This window comes from Eriocheir sinensis, chromosome 31 (genome assembly GCF_024679095.1).
Source record: "Eriocheir sinensis breed Jianghai 21 chromosome 31, ASM2467909v1, whole genome shotgun sequence".
Classification (NCBI taxonomy): domain Eukaryota; kingdom Metazoa; phylum Arthropoda; class Malacostraca; order Decapoda; family Varunidae; genus Eriocheir; species Eriocheir sinensis.
Window position 1 is genome coordinate 10,659,234 of NC_066539.1, and position 24,149 is coordinate 10,683,382.

Here is a 24,149-nt window from a genome sequence, read left to right on the forward strand (position 1 = left end):
ACCTGACACATGGCCAATGTAAGCTCTGTCTCTTCATCAAGAAAACCTAGTGAATATATTCCGGTGGTGATACAAAGCTAAACTGGAAAAGAGAAAAAAGGGATTCTTACCAATGGGCCATCCCTTCCCACTATTAGTCTAATAAGTCAAGGGTTATTACAATAAAGATTATTTCTTATGGGAAATATTAAAATCAATTTGTGCTAAATTCAGTTAAAGCAATTTCTCCATGAACATTTGTTTGTGAAATGCAAACAGTATGTAGCTCATCACAAAGGTTACATGAATAATTTCAATCATGTATAATGTTTTGCTCTTAAAACCTATTATTCCTTCAGTGACAAGCCTGATGACTTCAACAACTGCCGTGCCATTTTGGAAGAATTGGGATTCAATGATGCCACTGATGCTGATTGTGCCAATGTGCGCCATGCCTGTGAGTGTGTCTCCAGGCGGGCTGCACACTTAGCTGCTGCGGGTGTCGCTGTGCTCCTCAACCGAATAGGTGAAGAAAGTGTAACTGTAGCAGTAGACGGCTCTGTTTACCGCTTTCATCCACACTTCCACAACCTCATGGTGGAGCAGATTTCACAATTAATCAAGCCTGAAATAAAGGTAAGATAAATAATTTTATTTTTGCATAAGATATAATAATAAAATTTGCAGACTTCTTCCCACAAAAATACACCATCTTTCTATCAGCTTATCTATCTGTTCTGATGTACAACTAAGAATATTTCATTGACGATGATAATAATAATAATAAGTATGAAAGCTTTTCATTTCTCTGTACTCTTGTTCAATGGAAAATTTATCCTCTTCCAGTTTGATCTCATGCTGTCCGAGGATGGCAGTGGCCGAGGTGCTGCCTTAGTGGCAGCTGTTGCCACCAGAGCTGCTACCATGAGATAGAATGAAAAGTAGGTTATGGTTTTACGAATTCATAAATAGTACACACTCACCATAAATGGTAACTGTGTGAATTTAGACGAGGCTTATGAATGCAAGGAGTCACAGGCATAATTGTAAAATACTAAGGAAGCTGTTTTTTTTTTTTTTTTTTTTTTTTTTTTTATGGAGAGCACGAGTAGAATTCCGTCTAAGTTAGAATTTTTGTATAATTTTGTCTTAGTTAGAATTTTTGTTTAAATTATTACAAACATCAGATTCGATCAATTTAGTAACTTGCTATACAAGTGAAAGACTTAAGTTTGTTATTAAAAATACTTTAGGTGGCACAGTAAATTGCAGAATGATGGCAATTTGATAGAATTATGATGACAGACATATGATACAGTTAAAGTGTAGCTACACATTTGCATTAATGTGTGTGTGTATGTGTCATTCACCATGGCCTGATCAAGCGCTGGAATCGCGATCGCCATCCAGTATCCTCTGTGAATTAGCTTGGAGCTCAGGTTACTGAACTTTGGGTAGGTCTGGAACCTCACACCACAGCCACTAACCCAGTACCCATTCGCTGCTGGCTGGACAGGAGGCACGAATTATAGGAGACTGCCCATCCATCTCCACTCCGCTTGGGAATCGAACCCAGGATATATTGGTTGTGAGTTGAGCACTCTAACACTACATGACAGAGCTCCGTGTGTGTACACATAAACACATATGCATATTACTTCTCTTTGTTTTGGTCAGTGAATTTATTTTGAATAACAGTTCTTACTGCAGCACTTGTGAGTAGTCATGAAAAGTGACATCCATGTTGTTGATTAAGTACTTTATATCTATGTTCAACTGAAGACTGATGCATTCATTTGGTACTCACACTGTTTCTCTTGGCTATATTACTTGAGTGCTAATAGTGTTATGTAGATATGAAAAGCTGAGTGGGAGCAAAGAAAATGAGGTGAGTGTTCAGTAACCTAATGCCTCATATCACCCGACCAGCAACTTCCTTGGCCAGTGGTATAAGTAAAGCTGTGTGGTGTCTGTTTATGACTGTGTCCTTGAAGGGGTCTTAAGGTTTGCAAGTGCTTGAGTCAGTAAAAAATAACTAATTTTTGTGCTGGATCCTAACAATGTTGTTATTAATTTCAAAATAAAATTGACATACCCAGGCTGATAAAATACAATAATGCCATAAGAACAGAGTTTTACCTCAAATGGCAATTCATGTAGCACATGAAATCCCATTAATATATTGGCCTTAACTTATCTGTAAAATATTAACTAACACCTGTAAGTTATGTTGCTAGTTCTTTGTTTCAGTAGCTGGAAGATTTCAAAGACTTTTATCCCACTGGTTTTTGGAAATACCCATTTGGCCGTTTGACTAATACAACACTATGTATCTGCTTTGGCTCTGTGTCTCTCATCAGCCAAAGACAGTCTTCTTTGGTAACCTTCAGAGGAACTCCCTCAAACAAAACAATAACTGTGGCACTGGGTGGCTATGAAGTGCAGCCTTTGGCATTCTAAGTAAATTCCTTAACAAAGGTAGGATGTGAGACCTCAGCCTGGTTGTACCCTATACCAGTTATGTATATATATATATATATATATATATATATATATATATATATATATATATATATATATATATATATATATATATATATATATATATATATATATATATATATATATATATATATAATTTCATTCAGACTGCATTTAGGTTTCTCCTATTATATACGTACTCTTTTTCAAAAGATGAATTATCTTTTTCTGATGACATCCTGAAATATGCATACAAAAACATGTTTCATATTTATAATAATAAAGCCCTAGATGGGCTTATGAAGTTATCATGAATCAAAAGAAAAACAGCTATGAGATGATATGGGCTGTGACAATAGTTTTGGTTGTGGGAAGTGAATGAAGAATGTGATTGGTGTTATGATAATCAGCATTATGCTGCTTGCAATCTTTAGATATATACATTAAAAGCTTTTGTATATATATGGTAGAGTCTCTATTTTTTGCCATATATGTATTGAGAGTAGTAAATTCCTAGGATATAAAAGTGTGTGTGTGTGTGTGTGCGCGCACATGCATGTGTGCATTTAAGAATGAAATTTTAGTTTAGAGTAGCTCTTTTGGTTTAAGAAGAGAAAAGAATTGTGTCAAGGATAGCAATGGTTTTAATTTCATGAATGATAGATGACTGGCAGCCACTGACCCTGGATCATAATCAGCACTTCAGGATAGTTCTGTGAATGACCATAGATTTTCCATATATGCAAGCAATTTAATGTTAAGGCCAGTGTTATCTGATCAGGACAAGATTATTTAACTGTAGATCTGAAGAGTTGTAATTCCACTAACTAGCCATATGTAACATAAGGAAAGAGGCATAGCTAAGACAATTTACAAAGGAAAATCTAAGCACTTTTATCACTGTGAGATGTGGCTATTCTTGTGGTTTGATAACTTCACTTCTGTGTAAGTGACATTCATAGAAGCAAAGTTTTATTCAGTTCTCCAACATCAGTCAACATGCAAATGTGTGATATATGTCAATTCGTAAGTGTCACAGCATTAATAAAGACTTAAATTTGTTACAAGGAATACAGCATGTTTTCTATTGTTACAAAAATGCTGCTTATAGATCTGTGGGTAAAATGTAGTCAGGAATGTGAACATTTTTTCTTGAGTTATATAAGTAAATATCACTGTATCCCAGGTAAGTTAAACTCCTACTTTTAATGAATCATTACCAGTATTAATTGAAGTCATTGCTGACTCTTACTGTTGAGCTCATGGCTGGAAGCTGGCTAGTACCAAAAACATAAAATACAATGTATTGTAATATAGGAGAAAGCATTTGTTGGGCTTTTTTGTATAATTACAATATTGGATATTTATTAAATTTTATGCTAAATTCTATTATCAACTTTTAAGATTATATTCTATGACTACTATCAAAATCACAGCCACAATTTATTTACACTTTTGGACTCTTTTTTTTTTTTAAATGTTACTAGAATAAATCCCAAGAGATGAAATGAAGTTATTGACACATTTTTCTGTGTGCAATAGTACAGGACTTTTTATAAAAGTTGTAAAATAATGTTAATATACACAGAGAACAAGATTAAGTAGTAAATCAATACACAAATACTCCAATTCAAAAAATGTAATATGAATGATGATGGCAGTGACAGCAATACTCCCAGTTCCCATACTTAACAGTAAGGAATGTAACTTTAAAGTTCAGAAACTTAACACATATCACACAAAGATGAGTCATAAATATATTGATCCAAGAGTTAGTCTGTTGTTGAGACCAGGTATGGTGGGGCTTGATTACAAGCTCTTTTTTTTATTCTTTTTTCATGACCTTAATCCCAATCTTCACCACCTGTATTACAGGACATATACATGAACCTTACAAATGGTAAAAAATGTCAGATCCAAGAACCTGACTCAGGTGATCACTTGGTAATTTTGCTTTAATTTGCGTGATCAATTTTGACAATACTTTTGGATATAAATGTAAGTTCCAGTGGTACTAAATGCAAAAAATTCTCATAGTTGTCACTCCAAACAGTTGTTCCTACTAAATCAGCTTCTGATAAATGATTATGATGAAGTGTATGTTACCACATAAAAACAGTTTCATCTACAAGGAATAAAATGCCAGGTGATATGTCATTTTCATGTGATTTTGTGAGGAATAACCTGACTTAGTGACACTGTTATTCCTATTAGCTTCTAAAAGGAGTAAAGTTAATTTATTGTAAACTAGCAAATACTCAAGGCTCTTAGGAGGGCTATATATAAGAATGATATCTAGGGGCAGCCACTTTTGAAACATTCTTATAGGAAGGACCATATATATATATATATATATATATATATATATATATATATATATATATATATATATATATATATATATATATATATATATATATATATATATATATATATATATATATATTAGAAAACATGGAACTGTTATTGCTTTTTATAATTGATGGTGAAATTAGCTGTGTAACCAAATTTGTTCATAATATTTCACTGCACCATGTTAATAGAAAACAGACTATTACAAACATTTAATAGATATACAATACACTTGCTCCCATAGTGTCCAAAACAATGTATAATATCTAGCAAGTTAGAAATACAATGCCATATTTTAGTGCCTTTTGTTAGTCAAAATGGACATCTTATGAAATTATCAGAATTGGCAGCACGCATCTGCTAACTTAATTTTTTTATGTTCTTAAATCCCTTCAAACAAATTGATGCCACCAGGGAGCCTCAGTGATATTAGATATTGCTGTAATTCCACTGTAATTTTGCTCTCATGAAAACTTTAAAATACTTGTTTCATCAATAAGTTTTGTTTATTATCATAAAGAACTAATTTTATCTAAAATTATAATAATGAAATGTAATAATGTTTTTTCTTGGAAATTGAGTGATGATAAATGCAATTGAGAATATATATATGTCTACCTTTTGATCATCAAAGCAAGATGTATATGTAAAGCCTGAAAATACAAATGGTGAATGGTGATAATGTATTTTTTTAAGTGTAATTTACATATTTTAATATCATGAGAACAAGGATGTAAACGCATTAATTAATATTATTCACGACACCAGTGATTCTTCTCAGTCGCTATTTTCAAAACAATATTGCATACTAATGTAGAAAACTTTACAGTACTTTCCAGAATGATTTCTGTCCCATTATTCGTTTTTCTATGGAAGTTTAATTTTATAGGATTCATTTACCTTGTCCATGTGTTATATCATTTAGCTTTACCATCATAAAATTAGTAAAACTTATTGTGCACAAATTAGAAGTTACTTGTGCAGTCTTGAAATGCAGCTTTGTTTACCAATGTAGTGTCATTATATGCATTCTTTTCAAATAAGATTTTTTTTTTTTCATCTTATATGCAAATGAATCTCAAAGTCATCACTTTAATAATTTATCTGCATACTTCCATCAGTGCATTGAAGAAGAATGTACCACACCTAAAAATGGCTACTAAGTAATTATATGATCAGTTAAGTCATCCCTGGCAAAGGAACACATGAAGATAATTTTGCTTGCAATATAGTTTCCATATTTAGATTATAGTAGTAATTTTGTGAAAAAATCAACGTTTCTTAAAATGCATTAATATTGTATGTAAAGTGGGTCTTTAAATGGTTAAGTTTGATTTTGTAGAAAATGCTGTATATAAAAACTACCTATACATATACATATATATTATATGAAATTAATTACCTTTTGGTCATTTACCTTTATAATAAAAATCTGCAACCACATAATTTATATAAAATTAAACTTGTTATGCAAATTTACGATAAACAATTAAATAAATTATTTTTCATTAATAATTATAAAGTAAAGTGGCTCCAGAAATCTGCGCAATTTTAAATTTTCTCTACCAAAAAGGCCCATAGTCATACCTTGCCGTACGTCATTAATTGGTTCCAAGAGCCATGACAAAACAAACAAGAAAAAATTTGGTGTAAAATTATGTTTTCATTTGCAATCCATTACTGCACTTGGACTGCCTTCCACCTTGATACTACAGGAATCTCTTGTGCATGACACCACACACTATCTGCCTGTGAGTGAACACTGAATCTTAACAGTAGAGACCAATGTGATCTAACCTATGTCCTGGTTCCTTATTAATGGTCACTATTTTTGTCAAATGAAACGGACTCCTCTACCATTTGACAGAATTGCCGTTCCTGTCACACCATACGACTCCTACATGGTGTTACTCTATAAAAGGTGGTCCACACACCACAGCGCCAGACTTCAAGTATCCAATTAGTGTATAAATTATCTAGTCAGACACAAAAGATATATGGTCACAAACACCCACAAAAAACTGTTAAACTAAATAAAGTAGTAAACAAAGCTCACCTGATAACAAGCTGTTTAGGACACATTAAAGAGTATCTTCATGTCCTCCAGCGTAAGCTTGGTAGCTGTAGTGTGTTTTGCACCAGACAAAATGGCGTCTGCAAGTTGTAACTTCATTTGTTGGAGATCAAGTATTTTCTTTTCAACAGTATTCTCTACAATAAATCTGAAACAAAGATGTAAATAATTAAAGTCTAATAACTTCAGCTTCTATACTGATCCATCTGACTGACAATATTATAAATTGAGACGCAAAACACTTAAAATATTAAACATGAAATACGGTGAGCTATAGAACTCAAGAAGATTCTACCTTTTATCCACTTCCATGCCCTTGGAAGGTGAAAAGAGAGGAGAAGAGGGAAAGGGAATAGGGAAGGGTAGGTAAACCAGAAATGTGTCTTTGAATTCATATTTGCAACATGCACATATATATAATTACTAGATACTGCACACATACACACACACACACACACACACACACATGCACACACACACATGCGCGCACACAAATAAGGCATCTAGCAGAGAAGGGGTGTAAAGCACAATTATCTACTTTTGAGTAAATTAAGGTTAGAGTATGAAAACAATAATTAAATACAGCATGTCAGGGTGGAGAGAAGTGAGAAGCAGAAGTCCACAACTCTCAGTGCTGGCACCAACAATGTTTTTTATCATGTCAATGGTAGAAAGAACAAGCAATTATGCAATTCTGTTTGCATTAATCATTGAAACAGCCTGAACATGTTAATCAATCAATACGGGCATATGCTGGGGGGGCATGTTGCCTCATCCACCCTACAATGCTTACATCAGGGCATCTCTCCAAGCAGTTCTCCATGCAGGGCCCCTTCCTATTCTAAGTACCCCAAGGCAGGATCCTTCAACTTGTTCAAGTCATGAGCTTTGTGGGCAACCCCTTGGCCTCCTGCATTCAAGATTTTGTGTTACAGAAACCACCCAGTGAGTAGGGTCAGATTCTGGGTAAAGTTCCAAAATGTATAGATGGAGTTGGTGTTCACAGACTATGAAGGTCTAGGCCTCAAATCAATCTCATGGGGTAATCACTGGTTTGACACAATCATTCCAGCAACATATCACATGATTTTACTATAGGCATCAATTCACTTCCAAGTCACCATTTAGTGTCAATGTCTCACAGCCATAGAGTAAGACGGAGTACAAGCAACTTGAAGATTCAGATCCTTGTTCTACACAGGTATTGACAACGCCATATACTCACACTGAGCAAGTCCATAATACCGTGGGCCAAGCCAATCCATCGTAAGACTTCTTTACAAGCATTACACTACCTAAGTATGTGAAAATTTCAAGATATCAATATCCATACCACACACATGAACAGACTAAAGTGTTTCATCTTGTAAGCCTCCAAACACCTGTACCTTGTGGCCTTGGCCCAGGAGGTCTGGAATCCCAAAGGTTTCACCTCCTCCTGTAGTGCCTCAAGAACCATCAGAAGAATCTCCAGGGACACCACAAGGATTACTGCATCATCAGCAAAAACAAGGTCAGTGACCTTCATATTGTCAGTAAATCCTTCACAAGGACTGGTCCACAACTCTGCCTAATACCCTGTCCATGAAAGTGTTGAAAAGTGATGGGCAAGGACAAAGCCCTGCCTCATTCCTGCGCTCACAGAGAAGCTGGACATACTCCCCACACACACACTTTACAGCACTCTATCCCAGAGTATAGACCAGCCAAATGACCAGGAATCCCATGGAGTCACAGGAGTTCCCAGTGCCTCACGATATATTGAATCAAATACCTTTTGAGAGCAACATAGGCTGAAAGTATCACATTAAAACTCCAATCACTAAGTACACCAAGTGCTAGGATACGGACTCCTGTCAACTTAGCAGACTTGGATCAAGTGGAGAAACAGGCAACAACAGAACAGGAAGTGTACAAAAGAGCTAGGAACGAATGAATATCCACAGAGAGGAAGAAAAAAATAATTGAAAAAGGGATAGTGGATAAGTACAAGGAGGAACCTATCTTATTCCATAAGTATCTAAAATTTTAACATTATAAAATGTTATACTGTCTAAAGACAGTCAGAAATATGAGAAGGATGCTGAACCATCTTATTAGGATCACTAAGGAAAGCAAAATTATATGTGTATCATTAGCTGTGTTTCTTCCATCAAAACACAACCCTATGAATACTGTTAACCTTTTCTCATGACTTTGCAGCCTACTGGGTTAATACATTAGGTACAATACCTGTGGATCATAACTGGTTTGGTTTGGCCAACCCGGTAGATGCGATCACAAGCCTGAGCTTCCATCTGAGGATTCCAGTGCATGTCTAGCATGAACAAGTGGTTGGCCCCTACTAGGTTAAGGCCAACACCCCCAGTAGCCAAAGACAGCAGCAACACCTGGAAGAAAAAAAAAGTCTTTAGCAAGTGTATCTCTATCCATAACAAATTATGCTGGGATCCCCACATCATTGCAATAATGGCCAACTCTTGACCCCTTGACCGCAGATTTCCTACAAGAAGACATCAAGTTACAGGACTGAAACAAAAAGTGGCTGCTACAATTCAATGAAGAAAAATGTAGTCATGTACCTTGGGAAGGGATATCCAGCATACCAATACCACATGGGAAAGACTCCACTATCCACCACAGAGGCAGAGAAAAACCTGAGAGTATATGTTACCAGGCTACCAGTGAAAGCCAAATCTTTGCCAATTTTATGTGTTAAAGAAACTTTATTCTCACCAGTGACATGGTGTACCTCAAGCACAACACATTAATCCTACCCAAACTATGTTATGTCTCACCCATTTGGTCATCATCCATCAATCTTAAACAAACAAGCTTTAGCAACTACAAAAAAGAGCACTTAAAATTATCCTCTGTCCAGTCTACACTAATTACAGGTAACTCTCGATTTACGCGAGTATTGTGTCCTTGAATAGGTCACGTAAATCAAAAACAAGGTAAATCAAACAAGAGGCTGGTTTCTATCGAAAAATAAATATTCACTTCATTGAGAGAGAGAGAGAGAGAGAGAGAGAGAGAGAGAGAGAGAGAGAGAGAGAGAGAGAGAGAGAGAGAGAGAGAGAGAGAGAGAGAGAGAGAGAGAGAGAGAGAGAGAGAGAGAGAGAGAGAGAGAGAGAGAGAGAGAGAGAGAGAGAAAAGGGAAGGGAAAGGAAGAGAAGGGAAGGGCAGGGAAGGGAAGGGAAAGGAAGAGAAGGGAAAGGAAGGGAAAGGAAAGGAAAGGAAAGGAAGAGAAGGGAAGGGAGGGGAAAGGAAGAAAAAGGAGAGAGAGAGAGAGAGAGAGAGAGAGAGAGAGAGAGAGAGAGAGAGAGAGAGAGAGAGAGAGAGAGAGAGAGAGAGAGAGAGAGAGAGAGAGAGAGAGAGAGAGAGAGAGATAGAGAGAGAGAGAGAGAGAGAGAGAGAGAGAGAGACAGACACTGAGAGAGAGAGAGAGAGAGAGAGAGAGAGAGAGAGAGAGAGAGAGAGAGAGAGAGAGAGAGAGAGAGAGAGAGAGAGAGAGAGAGACAGAGAGAGAGAGAGAGAGAGAGAGAGAGAGAGAGAGAGAGAGAGAGAGAGAGAGAGAGAGAGAGAGAGAGAGAGAGAGAGAGAGAGAGAGAGAGAGAGAGAGAGAGAGAGAGAGAGAGAGAGAGAGAGAGAGAGACAGAGACAGACATTGAGAGAGAGACAGAGACAGACACAGAGAGAGAGACAGAGACTGAGACACAGACACACAGAGAGAGAGAGAGAGAGAGAGTTCCTTTCCCTAATGATCTCCCCTCCTCCTCCTCCTCCTTCCCCATGTATCCCCATCCTTCTCTTCTCCCTCCCTCCTCAAAATATCCTGCGTATGTGAAGAAGAATGAAAGGAAGAAAGAAGAAAGAAAAAGTGAGAGAGAAAGCAAGAAACAAATAAGGAAATAAAGAAAGAGAGAAGAAGAATGAAAGAGAAAGAAATGGGAGAGAAAAAGAAAAATCAAGAATGAAATAAAGAGAGAAAGAAACAAAGAGAGAAGGAAGGAGAAAGAGAGAAGTATGGGAGAAAGAAAGAAAGCAAAATAAAGAGAAAGAAAGACAAAAGAAAGATAAAGAAAGAAAAAATGAAAGAGAAATAAATAAATAAAAGAGAAATAGAGAAGAAAAAAAAGGGAAAGAAAGAAAGGAAGAAAAAGTAAAAATGAAAGAGAGAAAAGGTTGCAAGATAAAAGAAGAAGAATGAAAGAGTGAAAGAAAGAAGAATGAAATATAGAGAAAAAGGAAAAAGAGAAAGAAAGAAACAAAGAAAGTAAAGAGAAAGAAAGATAGAGAAAGAAAAAAGAAAGAGGAAGAAAAGAAAAGGAGAAAGAAAGAAACAAGAAAGGAGAAAGAGAGAGGAAGAATGAAAGAGAAAGAAAGGAGAAAGAGAAAGCAAGTAAGAAAGAAAGAGAGGAAGACAGGAAGAGAGTAAGAAAGGAAGGAAGAGAGAAAGAGGAAGATAATTATCTCTGCTAATCCTCCCCCAATGGGAAAACACCAGCATTTTCCCCCTCTTCATTCATTACTTCCTCCCTCCCTCCCAAATCACACTGCTACTTCTGAGATGCTAACGTGTGAATTTTGTCTTCACTTCTCCCCGGTTCCCACAGTACGGGGTTCAATCCATGCCCGGCCATAACACTTAAAGGGTTAAGATATAGTCTAAAGGGTTATCACTATCAACAACTGTCATGGTGACCAATCATACATAAAAGTGCAGTACTTATATAACAATGGCAAATACTGTATCATGAAAGGAATGAAATATTTAGTTGTTGCTTCAAACATATTTTTTGCCTCACCTGTGGGCTTCGAGCATTCAAGTTGAAATCATCAACAATGGCTGCTCGGTCCTTCACTGAAGTCTTGCCGGTGATATACAGGTGTCTGATTCCCATTGGCTCCAAGTGCTTGCCAACAACTTCTAACATTGAAGTCCACTGCGATACTACAATACACTTATCTTCAGGACTGGACCTTCTGAGTTTTTTCAGTTCGTCAATGAGACATGTGATCTGTCAAGGGAAAATAACTTCAAAACATCCCAGCTGATAATTCAGACAAATGTCATTGCCTATGGTTGTTTAATGAAGTTAACCATAAATAACAAAAAACAATCATTCATTACCTTGCAATTCAAAGGTCTTGCACAATTTTGAAAGGTCAAAGTCTGGCCTTCCTAACATTTAAATATGAGAACAAAAGCTTGCACTAGTAAAAATTGGAGGAAGATATTAAAAGATAGGTTTGTTGGTCTCTTTGAAGCCAATTTACTGCTCAGATCACAATCCTTGAGTAAAATTTTAGCTGGAGTCCCATTTGCTCCAAATAACATAACAGACTTGAGTAGGAAAAGAAATAACAGACGAGTAGGAAAAGGATGCCAGTTTTACCAAGGCAGAGGCAAGGAAATAATAAAAAGAGGGATGGTGAGGAGAAAGGGAATTCCTAACATCCAGGGAATTACTGTTCACGCCTGGCAACAAAGAGCGAGGCTGTACCACATATTGTCTGTGGTCATGGCATCATATATAATCATTATTCCTTTATTGTATTTTTCTTATAATATACTAATTGTTATTGTACTTTATTCTCAAGTAATACTCCACTTTATACTATGTAATATGCCTTATTGTAATTGATATGACTTTCTTAGTAAGATGTACGGTAGATACAAAAAACATTGAATGGCTTAGTGACATTCTCTTAGTCCTGCTACCCATTTCCAATAGTCCTATCACACAAAAAACTTGCGCTGAACTTGAAAGTGAGACAAAAATATGCTTAGTGTTTAACAAGTAATAAACCTACTCTTAAAAACTTCATAAATCTAATACTGTTATGGAAATGACTGACTATTCATAAATACCTTGGAGCTAGTGGAAGTTTCCTTGAAGAGCGGGTTAGCCATGGTGAGCACATCAGCTGCCTCTTTCTTTTCTAGGTCTCCATCCTCAAGATTTAGATTCGACATGTGTAGCAACAACTCTTGATCCGTCTCCTCATGCTGGCCAGGCAATAACCCATCAGTCTCTTCAACCTCTTCTGAGATCATCTGGGAAAAAAACAAGACACAAGTACTGGGTATTAGTTTTGTTCAGCTTCATGGCATGCAAAATGTGGGGAATACCATCTTGTCATGTAGAATACTGTCTGGTCTGTCTGCTTTTTGCTTCTTTTCACACGAGTTGCCATTATAATTGTCTGATTTGTGAGAAATCTTGTCACCTGTGACATCAATGTCAAGATTATGTAGTGCTGACGAACCTCCATTAACCATGAATTGATTTTTTTTTTTTTTTTTTTTTTTTTTCATGTGACATCTTACAATGAAACAATGGATGAAAAAATTGGGACCTTTTATTTTCATAGACAAAGTTTATATATTATTTTCTGATGAGGAGTTAGACATTCTATATTATATCTATTGCACATGGTAATAGAAGTCCTTCATAACTTATAATGTAATTTATACTCACCCCACGGATTAGTGATGGGTGGCAACAGATTTGGCGAAGGCGTAGCAGCAGCACCAGTAGATGATGACTCTTCACATTACCAGTGATCAGGGCCTCTCCTCTCAGTGTTGGAGTGTACTTGTTCTCTGCAGCAAAACAAAAACATAGATTCTCATGTGCCAAAATCAAGGTACACAAACACAAGCACACAGTTTAAGGATGGATGGCGAATGGCTGCTGCAACAAAAAGTGTCCCTGTCCTTTAGAAATAAAAAATCCAGGATTTACCGACGAAGATCAACATACTGACTAAGGTTTTATAAGAGTGACAAGGGTAGAAAAAAATTTACACAGAAATATAAACAGGTGATACAGCAAACATGGACTGCTGTGGAGAAACAAGGGAGGGTAATCAAGGACTTGAGAAGAACTGATGAAAATATCTTCAAGTGCCATTAAGCAGGAAAGAGGTGACAGAAATAAAAAATCTGTAACAAATCAGTCAATGAATAAATAATGGAGCTCAAGAGGAATTTAATGCGACAGAAGAGTTGGTGACAACACTTACTACCCATCAAAGCCACATAATGTCCTGAGAAAATACTGTCTTTCCATTATTTCCTGAATAGTACAGTAAAACTATTCATGTAGCATTTACATTGTATTAGGTATTATAAATCATATAGAGGTGATTGAAAGTAAATAATTTGATGAATGTAAGTTATAAGCAAATACTAAGCTACTTTTTAAATTAAGGACTTGAATATTCACAGGGGTTCCTCAAACCAATAACCCACGAAGAACAAAAGTCGACTGTTTCTCTCTTTAATCCACACTAACCTTCTTCCTTATTTTCTGTCTGTGGAGTAATACTATTTGGACCAGACCATTTAGATGCCTTTTCTCTTTCTTTCTCTTCACTAGATTTCATATATTCCACCAAAGCTGATCTGAAAACAAAAATAATGGCATGTTTATAAAGCAGAGTTGAAGTACCAAGAAAACTGATTACCATTCAGTCCCTAACTCAAAGACAGTAATAGGTTTTAACAGTTACTTTGCTTTTCTGCCTTGCAATACCCTTTTGTGAGAATCCAGCAGCTATCAGCTATCAGGTAAACCCCCACCGCCATGTAAAATATATATATATATATATATATATATATATATATATATATATATATATATATATATATATATATATATATATATATATATATATATATATATATATATATATATATATATATATATATATATATATATATATATATATATATATATATATATATATATATATATATATATATATATATATATATATATATATATATATATATATATATATATATATATATATATATATATATATATATATATATATATATATATATATATATATATATATATATATATATATATATATATATATATATATATATATATATATATATATATCATATATATATAAAAATGACTACAGAAACCTAAGGATAGGACAACAGATAAAACGAGGAGGGCGAGGTGGCTAGCAGACGCAATTATATTAACCGGGAGCGAGTGGTTCTAAAACTATTCTCGATTCAAAAATCTGTTATATTGAGGGTTTACTGTGTGTGTGTGTGTGTGTGTGTGTGTGTGTGTGTGTATATATATATATATATATATATATATATATATATATATATATATATATATACACACACACACACATACACACACACACACAGTAATCCCTCAATATAACGGATCTCGGATATAACGGACAAGCTCAGACGGTCAGAAATCCAGAAACTATATATATATATATATATATATATATATATATCTATATATATATATATATATATATATATATATATATATATATATATATATATATATCTGACACTGGCACCCAAACAGTCGTGCTGAGACTGTCGGTAATAGTCAGTACTCTGAGGCTGGCCAGTAGCTGAACCAAAAGATGCACTGCCTCCTGTCAGTACTGATTTTCACCTTTTCTGGGTGAGGTACAACATGTCGACATGACTTACCTTGAATAGGTGAAGATGCGATCATAGACTTCCCTTTCTTCCTGAGAAAGAGACAACTCATGCTGCACTTCTTTTCTCTCAGGAAGATCCACAATCTTCTTGCCTGTATGTACATCAATCTAAAAAAGAAAATTCATACACATAAAAACTGAACCTTTATATGAAAATGACAAAATGCTATAAAAACTAAGGATTAAAAAAAGCTAGGGAAGTATCAAAAGGAAGTAAATTTAAGCAGGAAAATTAAGACCAAGACTCATGTCCATTTCTTTGATTAGTAGTAAATAAAGCCTTGCTGGGCATCCCCATAATTCACTGCTTCATGTAGTAGTATACTGCTACATAAATCTTCATTGATTCTGGATCCCACTTTTCCTAGCACATCTCTTTACAGTTCATAACCCCCCACAAATATAATGTCACTGTATCACTTTTTGTAGGTGTCCTGTTATGCCCATCAGCATTTCCTAATAATCAACTACATTCCACGCCCTCAAGTAAAAAGTATGGATTTTAGCCATGATGAGCCACGGGGTACTCTGGGCTAAATCACTGCCCGTGGCTAGAAGGGTTGTCACATTACTTTGCTGTTTTCACACTAGTTTTGATCACACTGTTTTCTATGGTTTTCAATTAGCCTTCAAGGTTATTAGAAAACATAAATTACAACAAAAGATTAGTTCATTCAGTAGGCAACAAAATATGGATGTTAATAAAAGCAGTCTTTGGGTATGAATTAACATGTATTAAAATTTAATTACCGTTTTAAAATTTCTCGAGAAAAGACATTACAAGCTCACTCCTTCAGACTTACCTGGTCCTTTGTTCTTCGAAGAACCAGCGCTTTCACCAGCAGCCTCAATCGCTCCTTGCCCTGAGCATTGTTGTTGGCCACCTGGAGTTTCCAGCACTGAAAAATGCACATCTTAATAATACTTGAAAATTTAGTACATCAATAATTAATTTCAAAATTCAGCTTTAGTTTAGATTTGTGGTTACCAGATGAATCTCACAACTCATTCACCCAAAACTAGCTTTTATCAATCACATGGAGCACATCATACTTTTCCCTGCGATCCTTTGCTTTGTCACCGCCACCCTCACCGCGTCAACACCACCACCCCTCCCTCACCACCCTAAGGCACAAGACTGTATTCCAGACCCATACCAACTTATATGGCTCTGCTCTACTTCAGCTCTCCTATCATCTTTTAATCTCTTACACAAGAATCAATCAGAATTGCTAATACACTCTGGAACAGCTTTGCTTCATCTGAATCACCTCCATCCCACATTAACACTTTTAAGAAGGAAGTCTCTAGACGCTGACTAATATTATCTTTCGACAACATTTAGTTATCTGCTTCCAGAACAACACTATAGCAGTATATTTTGTATCTTTAATTTTGCCCTAGAGCTGATTCCTTTAAATTAAACAATGTCCCACAAGTCCCAAAGCAATAAATACCAACGATATATCATCTCCATTTAGTGCAATCAATGCAAATGTACTCAGTACCTATCTCCCCTTAAATAGAGGGTCTACTGTACAAGTTTGTGAAACAAGGAAAAAAAATAAAGAAAAATGCCAAGCACTGCAGGTGAGCTGAACTTATAATTATAACTGCACCCAGCACAGAAGGGTTAATAAAAATATGCATTTATAGCTAATTTTGACAACTACCATGACAAGGATTTACAAAAATATCTGGATGATGGCCTATCTTTCTTGTTTACTATGCATAAGCCCACAGCAGCAGTAGGTTATCTTGGGCATTGGTGGCTTGACCCAATATGTTGGTGGTTGAAAAAGAATTTTATAATATACCTAGTAGTCATCTTTTATTTTGCTGCCTGGTTCATGCAGCCTCCCAGTACCCCGTATGACAAATCACAATGGTGGATGGCATGTAAATGACCTTCAAACACTCAGAGTTGACACTGACAGGTGGCAACAGCAGGACTCTAAATCAGGAACTCTATTCATCATTTCAACTTGCTGACCACTTACCTCAATAAACTAAATCATATGGGTTTCAGTAAAATATTATGTCAAGAGCAATCAGAGAAATTATGTAACTTACTTTACTACTCACTTTAGGGAGAATTAACAATTATGTCATAAAGCCTCCCTTACTTTATATTCATATTCAAATAGCTACTAAAATGAGCCAGTGTGAATATTTTTCAATAATTATTAATCTTCCACTATTAATAAAGAAATAGAATCATGAAGTGAGATAATTTGCAGAAAGCTATTTAGCCAATTAAATGTTCCCTGAATAAATGCAACACTGAACTGTGATATTCTGTGCTTTTAAGCATCATGGCAGTAAACATGGGACAAATAATCAACCAAGTCACTTACCGTGTAGTCATCAAAGGGCACAGCTCTAAGGTACCTCACTAGAGAGTACAGATCCATGTCCCGGTTCTGTAAATGGTTTCATAGATTAGTAATAGCCATTTTGTAGTATTTTTTAACCCAGTACCAGCGACAGGCCAAATTTGTGGCGTTACCGTGTACCAGCGACAGGACAAATTTTTGCCATGATATAAAACCCCAAAAATAGATGATGCATAAACTTATCACAAATGTGTTGATATATATTATGAAATGGTTTGAGTGATGATTTTTTCTCATTATTCTCGCTTTGAGGGGCCTTTAAGAAACATGATCCCCACAGCTACCAGGTTAAGAATGATAAAATTCTGGATTATAACTTTCTACATTGCAAGCAGCCTACAAATTAGAGATGTGAAACTAAGAATTTTAATGTTGATGACAATGAAAAGTTCAGATTTTCAGTCTGGCTTTCCAAATTTTTTATTTACAGATTAAAATGTTAGCAAGCCTTACCAGACATTTCTTGTGTGTGTTTAATAGTAAGAGGAAAAAATGGGGCAAAACAATGTTGACTTTTGCAATGATTATAAGTGTTGAATTTTGCACCAATCTTTATAGAAGTACACAAGACAAAAACATTGCATATTCAATATTTTCTACTGATTCAGAAATTATTCTTCTGGCAAGACTGTTGAGAGGTGACACCACTTCACCATTTCCAAAAATAAAATCAAAAGGCTCACCTGTATGGGGGTCCCAGTGAGGGCCCACCGCCGCCCCCCACGCAGGAGACACACTGCCTGGGACGTTTTGCTTTTATGGTTGCGAATCACATGAGCTTCATCCAGAATAATGCGATTCCACCCGACTTGAAACAGAGATCCTTGGTTCTTGGCCTTGACCTTAGCAAAAAGAAATTTATCTTGTTGGATTATTATATTTACCATTAAAAGTTTTCACAGCTTTCTAAATAAAAAAGAACAAGCATGGTAAAGCTACATGGTATGGGAACCACTCAACATAGGCATTAACTTCCCTACTAAACTAAGTCTTTAGAGTCTGACACTTCTTCAGGGCTTGAAAAGCAGGTTGAAGGTCCTTTGAAATGGAATGATCCTAAACATCCAAAACAAGGCTCCCGAGTTTTGACATACCACTCTTTGTGTCTCCTCATGAATGCTGTAGTCCTACATGACAGAGCCTTAAAATAATCCAGTTTCTCTGTAGTCCTGACATGAAGACACTTCTCAATATTCTGCAGTATCTCCCATGAGGCAAAAAAACTGGCACCTCTGGCAGCAATAACGATTGCACATATTTAAGCAAAGTGACCGATAATTTTTCAGTGAGTCATAGGGCTTAAAAGTTGATGCTCACAGCCTCAGTAATATGTTGTTGTATTCACTATTGACTTATAGATCAACAAATGCAATGTTCAACTGAGAAACAATTTTCAGACTCTGTAAAGTAGTATCCATTTACTAGTCCATCTCCTGAACCTGACCCTAAATAAGATATTAGTCTATACCAGCGGTTCCCAAAGTGTGGTGTGCGCAACCCTGGGGGTGGATGAGCTTATCACTAGGGGTGCATGAGCTGATCACAAGGGGTGCGTAAGGAGAAAAAAATAATGTAATTGGGGATTTTATGTCTCATTAAAATGTCAAACACATCATTACCTGCCACTGTTTTAAAACTAACGTATGCTGCATGCTTCAGAGGAGTTGTCTCTTCTTTGTTTAAAACTTACCCAGACTCTAAGCACATTCATCCACCCCCCAAGCACATATTCATTCAGTTTTGATAGCCATTGCTCAGACCCTCATACTTTGCAAGCACAAAATTCGTAAAAAATGGACAAAATTTTAAAAAATCGACGGGACCTTAGTACTGCTCGAATCTTAGAGGGGGTGCGTGGACTTGATCACAGCCTGGGAGGTAGTGCGTGGCCTGAAAAGTTTGGGAACCGCTGGCCTATACCCTACCATTGATAGGTATTCCTATTAGCAAATCATACTTATTTGCTTCTGTTTGCCATTCTCCAAACAATAGCTGGACCATGCTTAATGTTTTAAGGATATAGAAGAGCACAATTACCTTAGGAACATCATTCTTCTCATTTTTTAGCTCTTTTCCCACAAATTTGAATGCTTCTCTCCCAACTATCTGATAGGTTGTGATTACCATATCATGACGAGCCAGTCTGAAAGAAAAAGTTATGAAGCCACATTAAACATATCAATATGTATGACTGCATATAGAATCTACTTCTGATATAGAATCTACACATTTGGTAATAAAATCTGAGGAGTAGGGTAATGAAATCAGCTTCAGATCTGGCAACACTGTGGTTAAGCCCTTTTGAAACAACCTGACAAGTTACTCTCAGACTGAGACTTAAGCCTTTATTGCATGCAGTCATGGGGCACTCATTTTTCTTATGCCCTCATGACCACATCAATGAATAAATTTCTTATGAGAATTCCCCATCATGTGGCAAATTAGTCATGTTTGGTGCTGATCGTACAGGTTTAAAAATTTTAAAGACTCAAGAAAAATTAAAAGTTAATGCAAGTGTTTTAGCATTATTTCCATCAACCCGAGACCTCATAACCACAGGACTGAGAGGTTAAGATTTACACCTGATGTTTAAGACAACCCTTGATTTTGGACTTACTTTTTAGAAGGTCATGTATTCACTGGAAAATACACTATTGAAAACATTATAGTAACTCAAATACCTGAGGTCAAAATGTCTCGTGGAATTCAGAAAAAAATACCAGGCAAAGCTTACCTTCGCATGTCCCTCTCTCTTGCTGCGCCATGGTATACAAGAACTCTCAAGGTGCCTCTTCGCACATGTCGCCGCACCTCACCTTCCCACTGGCCCAGCAGGGTGGCAGGACACACCACCAATGTGCCCGTAGATGGAACTAAAGAGAACCTTGATGCACCTGCAAGTATATTTTTTGTTTTATCTTTACCCAAATCCAACATAAAGTTTTAACAATTAACATTTTAAACGATATATAACAGGCACTGAAACACACGACAATATCGTTAAAGAGAGAGGAAATGTAAAGTTTTCTTCTGTAAAAGGTAAACTGCATGTCTAAAGAACAAAGGTAGAAACAAATATGGATATCTATTTTGGCGGGAGGCAAATTGAGATTTAAGACTCCCACCTTTGTTTTAGTTCCGTACATTATGTTGCACATCTTCAAAACCCTCCTACCTACAACTTAAAACACCTTCAAAAGGGAAATACCAAGATGACTCTCCAAATAACTCTGGCCTTTGTTTTAAACTCTTCAGCTAAACACTATTTGCAGGAGAAGTGCTGCCGCAGGCTTTTTTCGTTTCCTCTTTTCTTGTGTGTCCTTAACCCCTTGACTGCGTATTTCCTACAAGAAGACATCACCAAGCAACAGGAATGGAACAAAAAGTGGTTGCTACAATTCAAGGAAGAAAAATGTAAAGTCATGCACCTTGGGAGGGGATATCCAGCATACCAGTACCACATGGGAAACACTTCACTATCCAGAGAAAGACCTGGGAGTATATGTTACCAGGCTACCAGTGAAAGCCAAATCCGTGCCAATCACAAAGGACGGGTTATCCTGTAAAAAAACTACAAAACTAGTACAATAATAGTACATATATTATACCTGTCTTCTTGGAAAGCCACCCACCACCATCCTCTTCCCCACTTTCTTGGTCTCCTTTCAGGGAAGAGAAATCATCCTTGAGGGCCCCTTCATCTACCAGTTCCTGGTGACGCATCATCAGGGATATCATTGTCAATGTTTTTCCAAGACCCATGTCATCAGCTGAAAAGTAAAATACCATAATTAGATGCATCATCAACACAAATGTCACTACTTTTAGTGCAACAATGTGGTTCAAAAAACTCCTTTACCCCATTCCTGGTTACATCCCCAAGCTTTCCAATTATCCACACTTTATGCAAGCACCAATCCCATTCAAAGACTTCATAGGTGAATTTAGTAATGCATTGATCCACTCAAGATTTTATTCATAGACTTCCCTCTGATCTTCATCACTCATGGTTATCTCTGAGATATAATAAACTCATGAGACTCTATACAACAAAGAGGTCATTCTTTGTTGATTTATACCATAAGGTGTTGCCTATCATGTGTTTGAAGATACCCTAAACTTAACCTAACCTAACCTAACAAAACTCCACAGTTACTATGGGTCTTGACTCAGAAAATTCATACATGCTTCCTTATTAATGAGACTTTCTATTCAACAAATTGAGGTCATTCTTTGTTGATTTATACCATAAGGTGCTGGCAATCATGTGTTTGAAGATACCCTAAACTTAACATAACAAAACTCCAAACAGTTGCTATTGGTCTTGTCTCAAAAATTCATATATGCTTTCTTACCGAGACTTTATATACAACAAAACAAAACTTTTTTATCTTTTTCTGCTCGGGTCTTAAAAATTCCTTGAACAATACCTGGATCCTTCTTTTATCAACAAGATCCTTGGCTGAATTAATTTGGGTAAATGAGGACTTTTTAATACATGTAACATGTTTTGAACACTGCAACTGACTGAATAGTCTAAAACAGAAAATTCCCCTTTAGTCATGTCTAAGGAACCAGCAGTATGAAAGACTTACCCAGTATGCCACCAGGTGGAACCGCTGTCTCCCTCCAGAGCAACCAGCAAAGTGCCCTGCGTTGATGGTCCATGAGGGTAACTTTTAGGTTTGCTGGTTGCTGTTCCATGGTTCGTTCAACATCAGGAGCAGACTGTAAAGCACCGTGTAGACCTTCAACAGCATCTCCTGTAACCCTGACCATTTCTCGATGCCGAACTTGAAAAAGAGTCATACAAAAAGATTATTAGTCCTGACTCTGAGGAACTGCTAAGTATCTAAGGATTTTATTTTACATATATATTGCAATGTCCTCCAGGGGAATGATAGGCTGGTGATAATGATGACATACCGGTAGATATCTTTCCTCCGTAGTTGTGCGCCCCGAAGTTTTTGTCGGTGCTATAAAGCGCATCAAGGGCATGTTGGGAGAGATGTGGTTGAGGAGGCTGGTCTTTGCTCATTTTCAGTTGATTAATACTTGGTACATTTGACTGCTTATACTGCTGATTGGTGTCAACTGTTTATGTAAAAGCATTATGAATCATTAATTGTACTGTTACTTGACATTTATAACTATAACTACCATTACATTCAGCAATGTCAAACAAATATAAATACAACTACAAACCTATAATTATATCAGGTTTGGGTTTTTCCATGTTCTTTTTGAACTCTATCACCATCACTTCCTTTTCCAATTCAACAATGCGCTGCTTAAGTCTTTGTCCCCCATCTTCCAGTTGTCGGAGATTTGACATGCGGTATATTCGCTAAAAATGAGACAGCAATTAATACAAATACCACTATTCTAGACAGTATCTAAACCAACTAAACATAACCTCAACTCTGCTCTCAATAAGTCAGCTGAATGAGGCTAAAGCTTTAGATGAATGCTTTTTCCTCTTGTTGCAACAATAATAATAATTAGGACTCATCCACTTGGACAAATCAATTTTTGGTTCACAAGTTCCTGTGGTATGAGCTATTCCGTCAAGCAAGCAAACTCAAAACCTGGAACCAGATCAAAATGACTTACTCTAGAACAGTGGCGTAAATTAGAATTTGATGTGTTGAAATGGTGTAAAGGAGTTATTACTGATATAATTTTACTTTTACTGCCTGTAGAAGGTAAAACTGAGTTTAAGTTATAAGTTCCAGTTCACCTATTATCAAATGAAAGAAACTTAAGAAGGATATCACAAACCTGGAGCTCCTGAAGCTTTTTCTTTTTTTCTTGAAGTTTGGCGTCTGCTTCAGATAAACTAGAATTTTCTTTATTCTCCAGCACAGAAACCTCAGGCAAGTACCTGTTACAAGGCAAAAATCTTTGAAATACATACTATCATAAGTTTAGATATAACAAGATGGGTCATTTCCACTTCAGAAGACCATAAATTCTCCATCTACAAACAAAAGAAAAGAAGTCAATTACTGTTAGTGACAGGACTTTCTTTGACCTGACCAAACCTTAGTTTTCATCTCCACTTTCTTAACTTAAGAGTCTCCTTACTTGTAGCTTCATGAATGCCATAGCAGTGATGGGCATAGTTCAGCTATTACAATAACCAGTAATTAGTGAAGCTAGCTATTTCGTTGGCAATTAGCATTTTCGCTGACTTTGGAAACTGTTAGTGGACCCCAATTAGCAACTGTTAAATTTAAGTCCACAAACTTGAAGTCTGCGAACATAATTTGGTGTGAGGTGAAACAACTGTACAAAATTTATAACTACACCACTTCATTCACAAATAAATAAATAATAACTGATTGTTGTAT

The 24,149-nt window shown here is 36.1% G+C and overlaps 2 protein-coding genes across 6 annotated transcripts in view; one reads left to right on the forward strand and one right to left on the reverse strand.

Moving 5' to 3' along the window:
• The window catches only part of LOC127005909 (hexokinase-2-like), a 44,106-nt gene extending 37,896 nt beyond the window's left edge, over positions 1-6,210 (forward strand). For all 4 annotated transcript variants that reach the window (XM_050875291.1, XM_050875289.1, XM_050875290.1 and 1 more), the window contains 2 exons: positions 339-615; positions 826-6,210. In XM_050875291.1, coding sequence (XP_050731248.1) covers positions 339-615; positions 826-912 — 364 coding nt within the window. In that variant the 3' untranslated portion in view covers positions 913-6,210. The remainder of the gene's footprint in view (positions 1-338; positions 616-825) is intronic.
• LOC127005908 (transcription termination factor 2-like) overlaps positions 457-24,149 on the reverse strand; it is a 34,337-nt gene continuing 10,644 nt past the window's right edge. For both annotated transcript variants that reach the window (XM_050875288.1, XM_050875287.1), the window contains 18 exons: positions 23,578-23,680; positions 23,002-23,143; positions 22,723-22,890; positions 22,392-22,589; positions 21,405-21,566; positions 20,531-20,690; positions 19,834-19,939; positions 18,480-18,638; positions 17,758-17,823; positions 16,204-16,299; positions 15,390-15,508; positions 14,194-14,303; positions 13,375-13,499; positions 12,765-12,950; positions 11,698-11,910; positions 9,119-9,276; positions 6,869-7,034; positions 457-604 (listed from right to left, as the gene is read on the reverse strand). In XM_050875288.1, the coding sequence (XP_050731245.1) occupies positions 6,884-7,034; positions 9,119-9,276; positions 11,698-11,910; positions 12,765-12,950; positions 13,375-13,499; positions 14,194-14,303; positions 15,390-15,508; positions 16,204-16,299; positions 17,758-17,823; positions 18,480-18,638; positions 19,834-19,939; positions 20,531-20,690; positions 21,405-21,566; positions 22,392-22,589; positions 22,723-22,890; positions 23,002-23,143; positions 23,578-23,680 (2,422 nt within the window). In that variant the 3' untranslated portion in view covers positions 457-604; positions 6,869-6,883. The remainder of the gene's footprint in view (positions 605-6,868; positions 7,035-9,118; positions 9,277-11,697; positions 11,911-12,764; positions 12,951-13,374; positions 13,500-14,193; positions 14,304-15,389; positions 15,509-16,203; positions 16,300-17,757; positions 17,824-18,479; positions 18,639-19,833; positions 19,940-20,530; positions 20,691-21,404; positions 21,567-22,391; positions 22,590-22,722; positions 22,891-23,001; positions 23,144-23,577; positions 23,681-24,149) is intronic.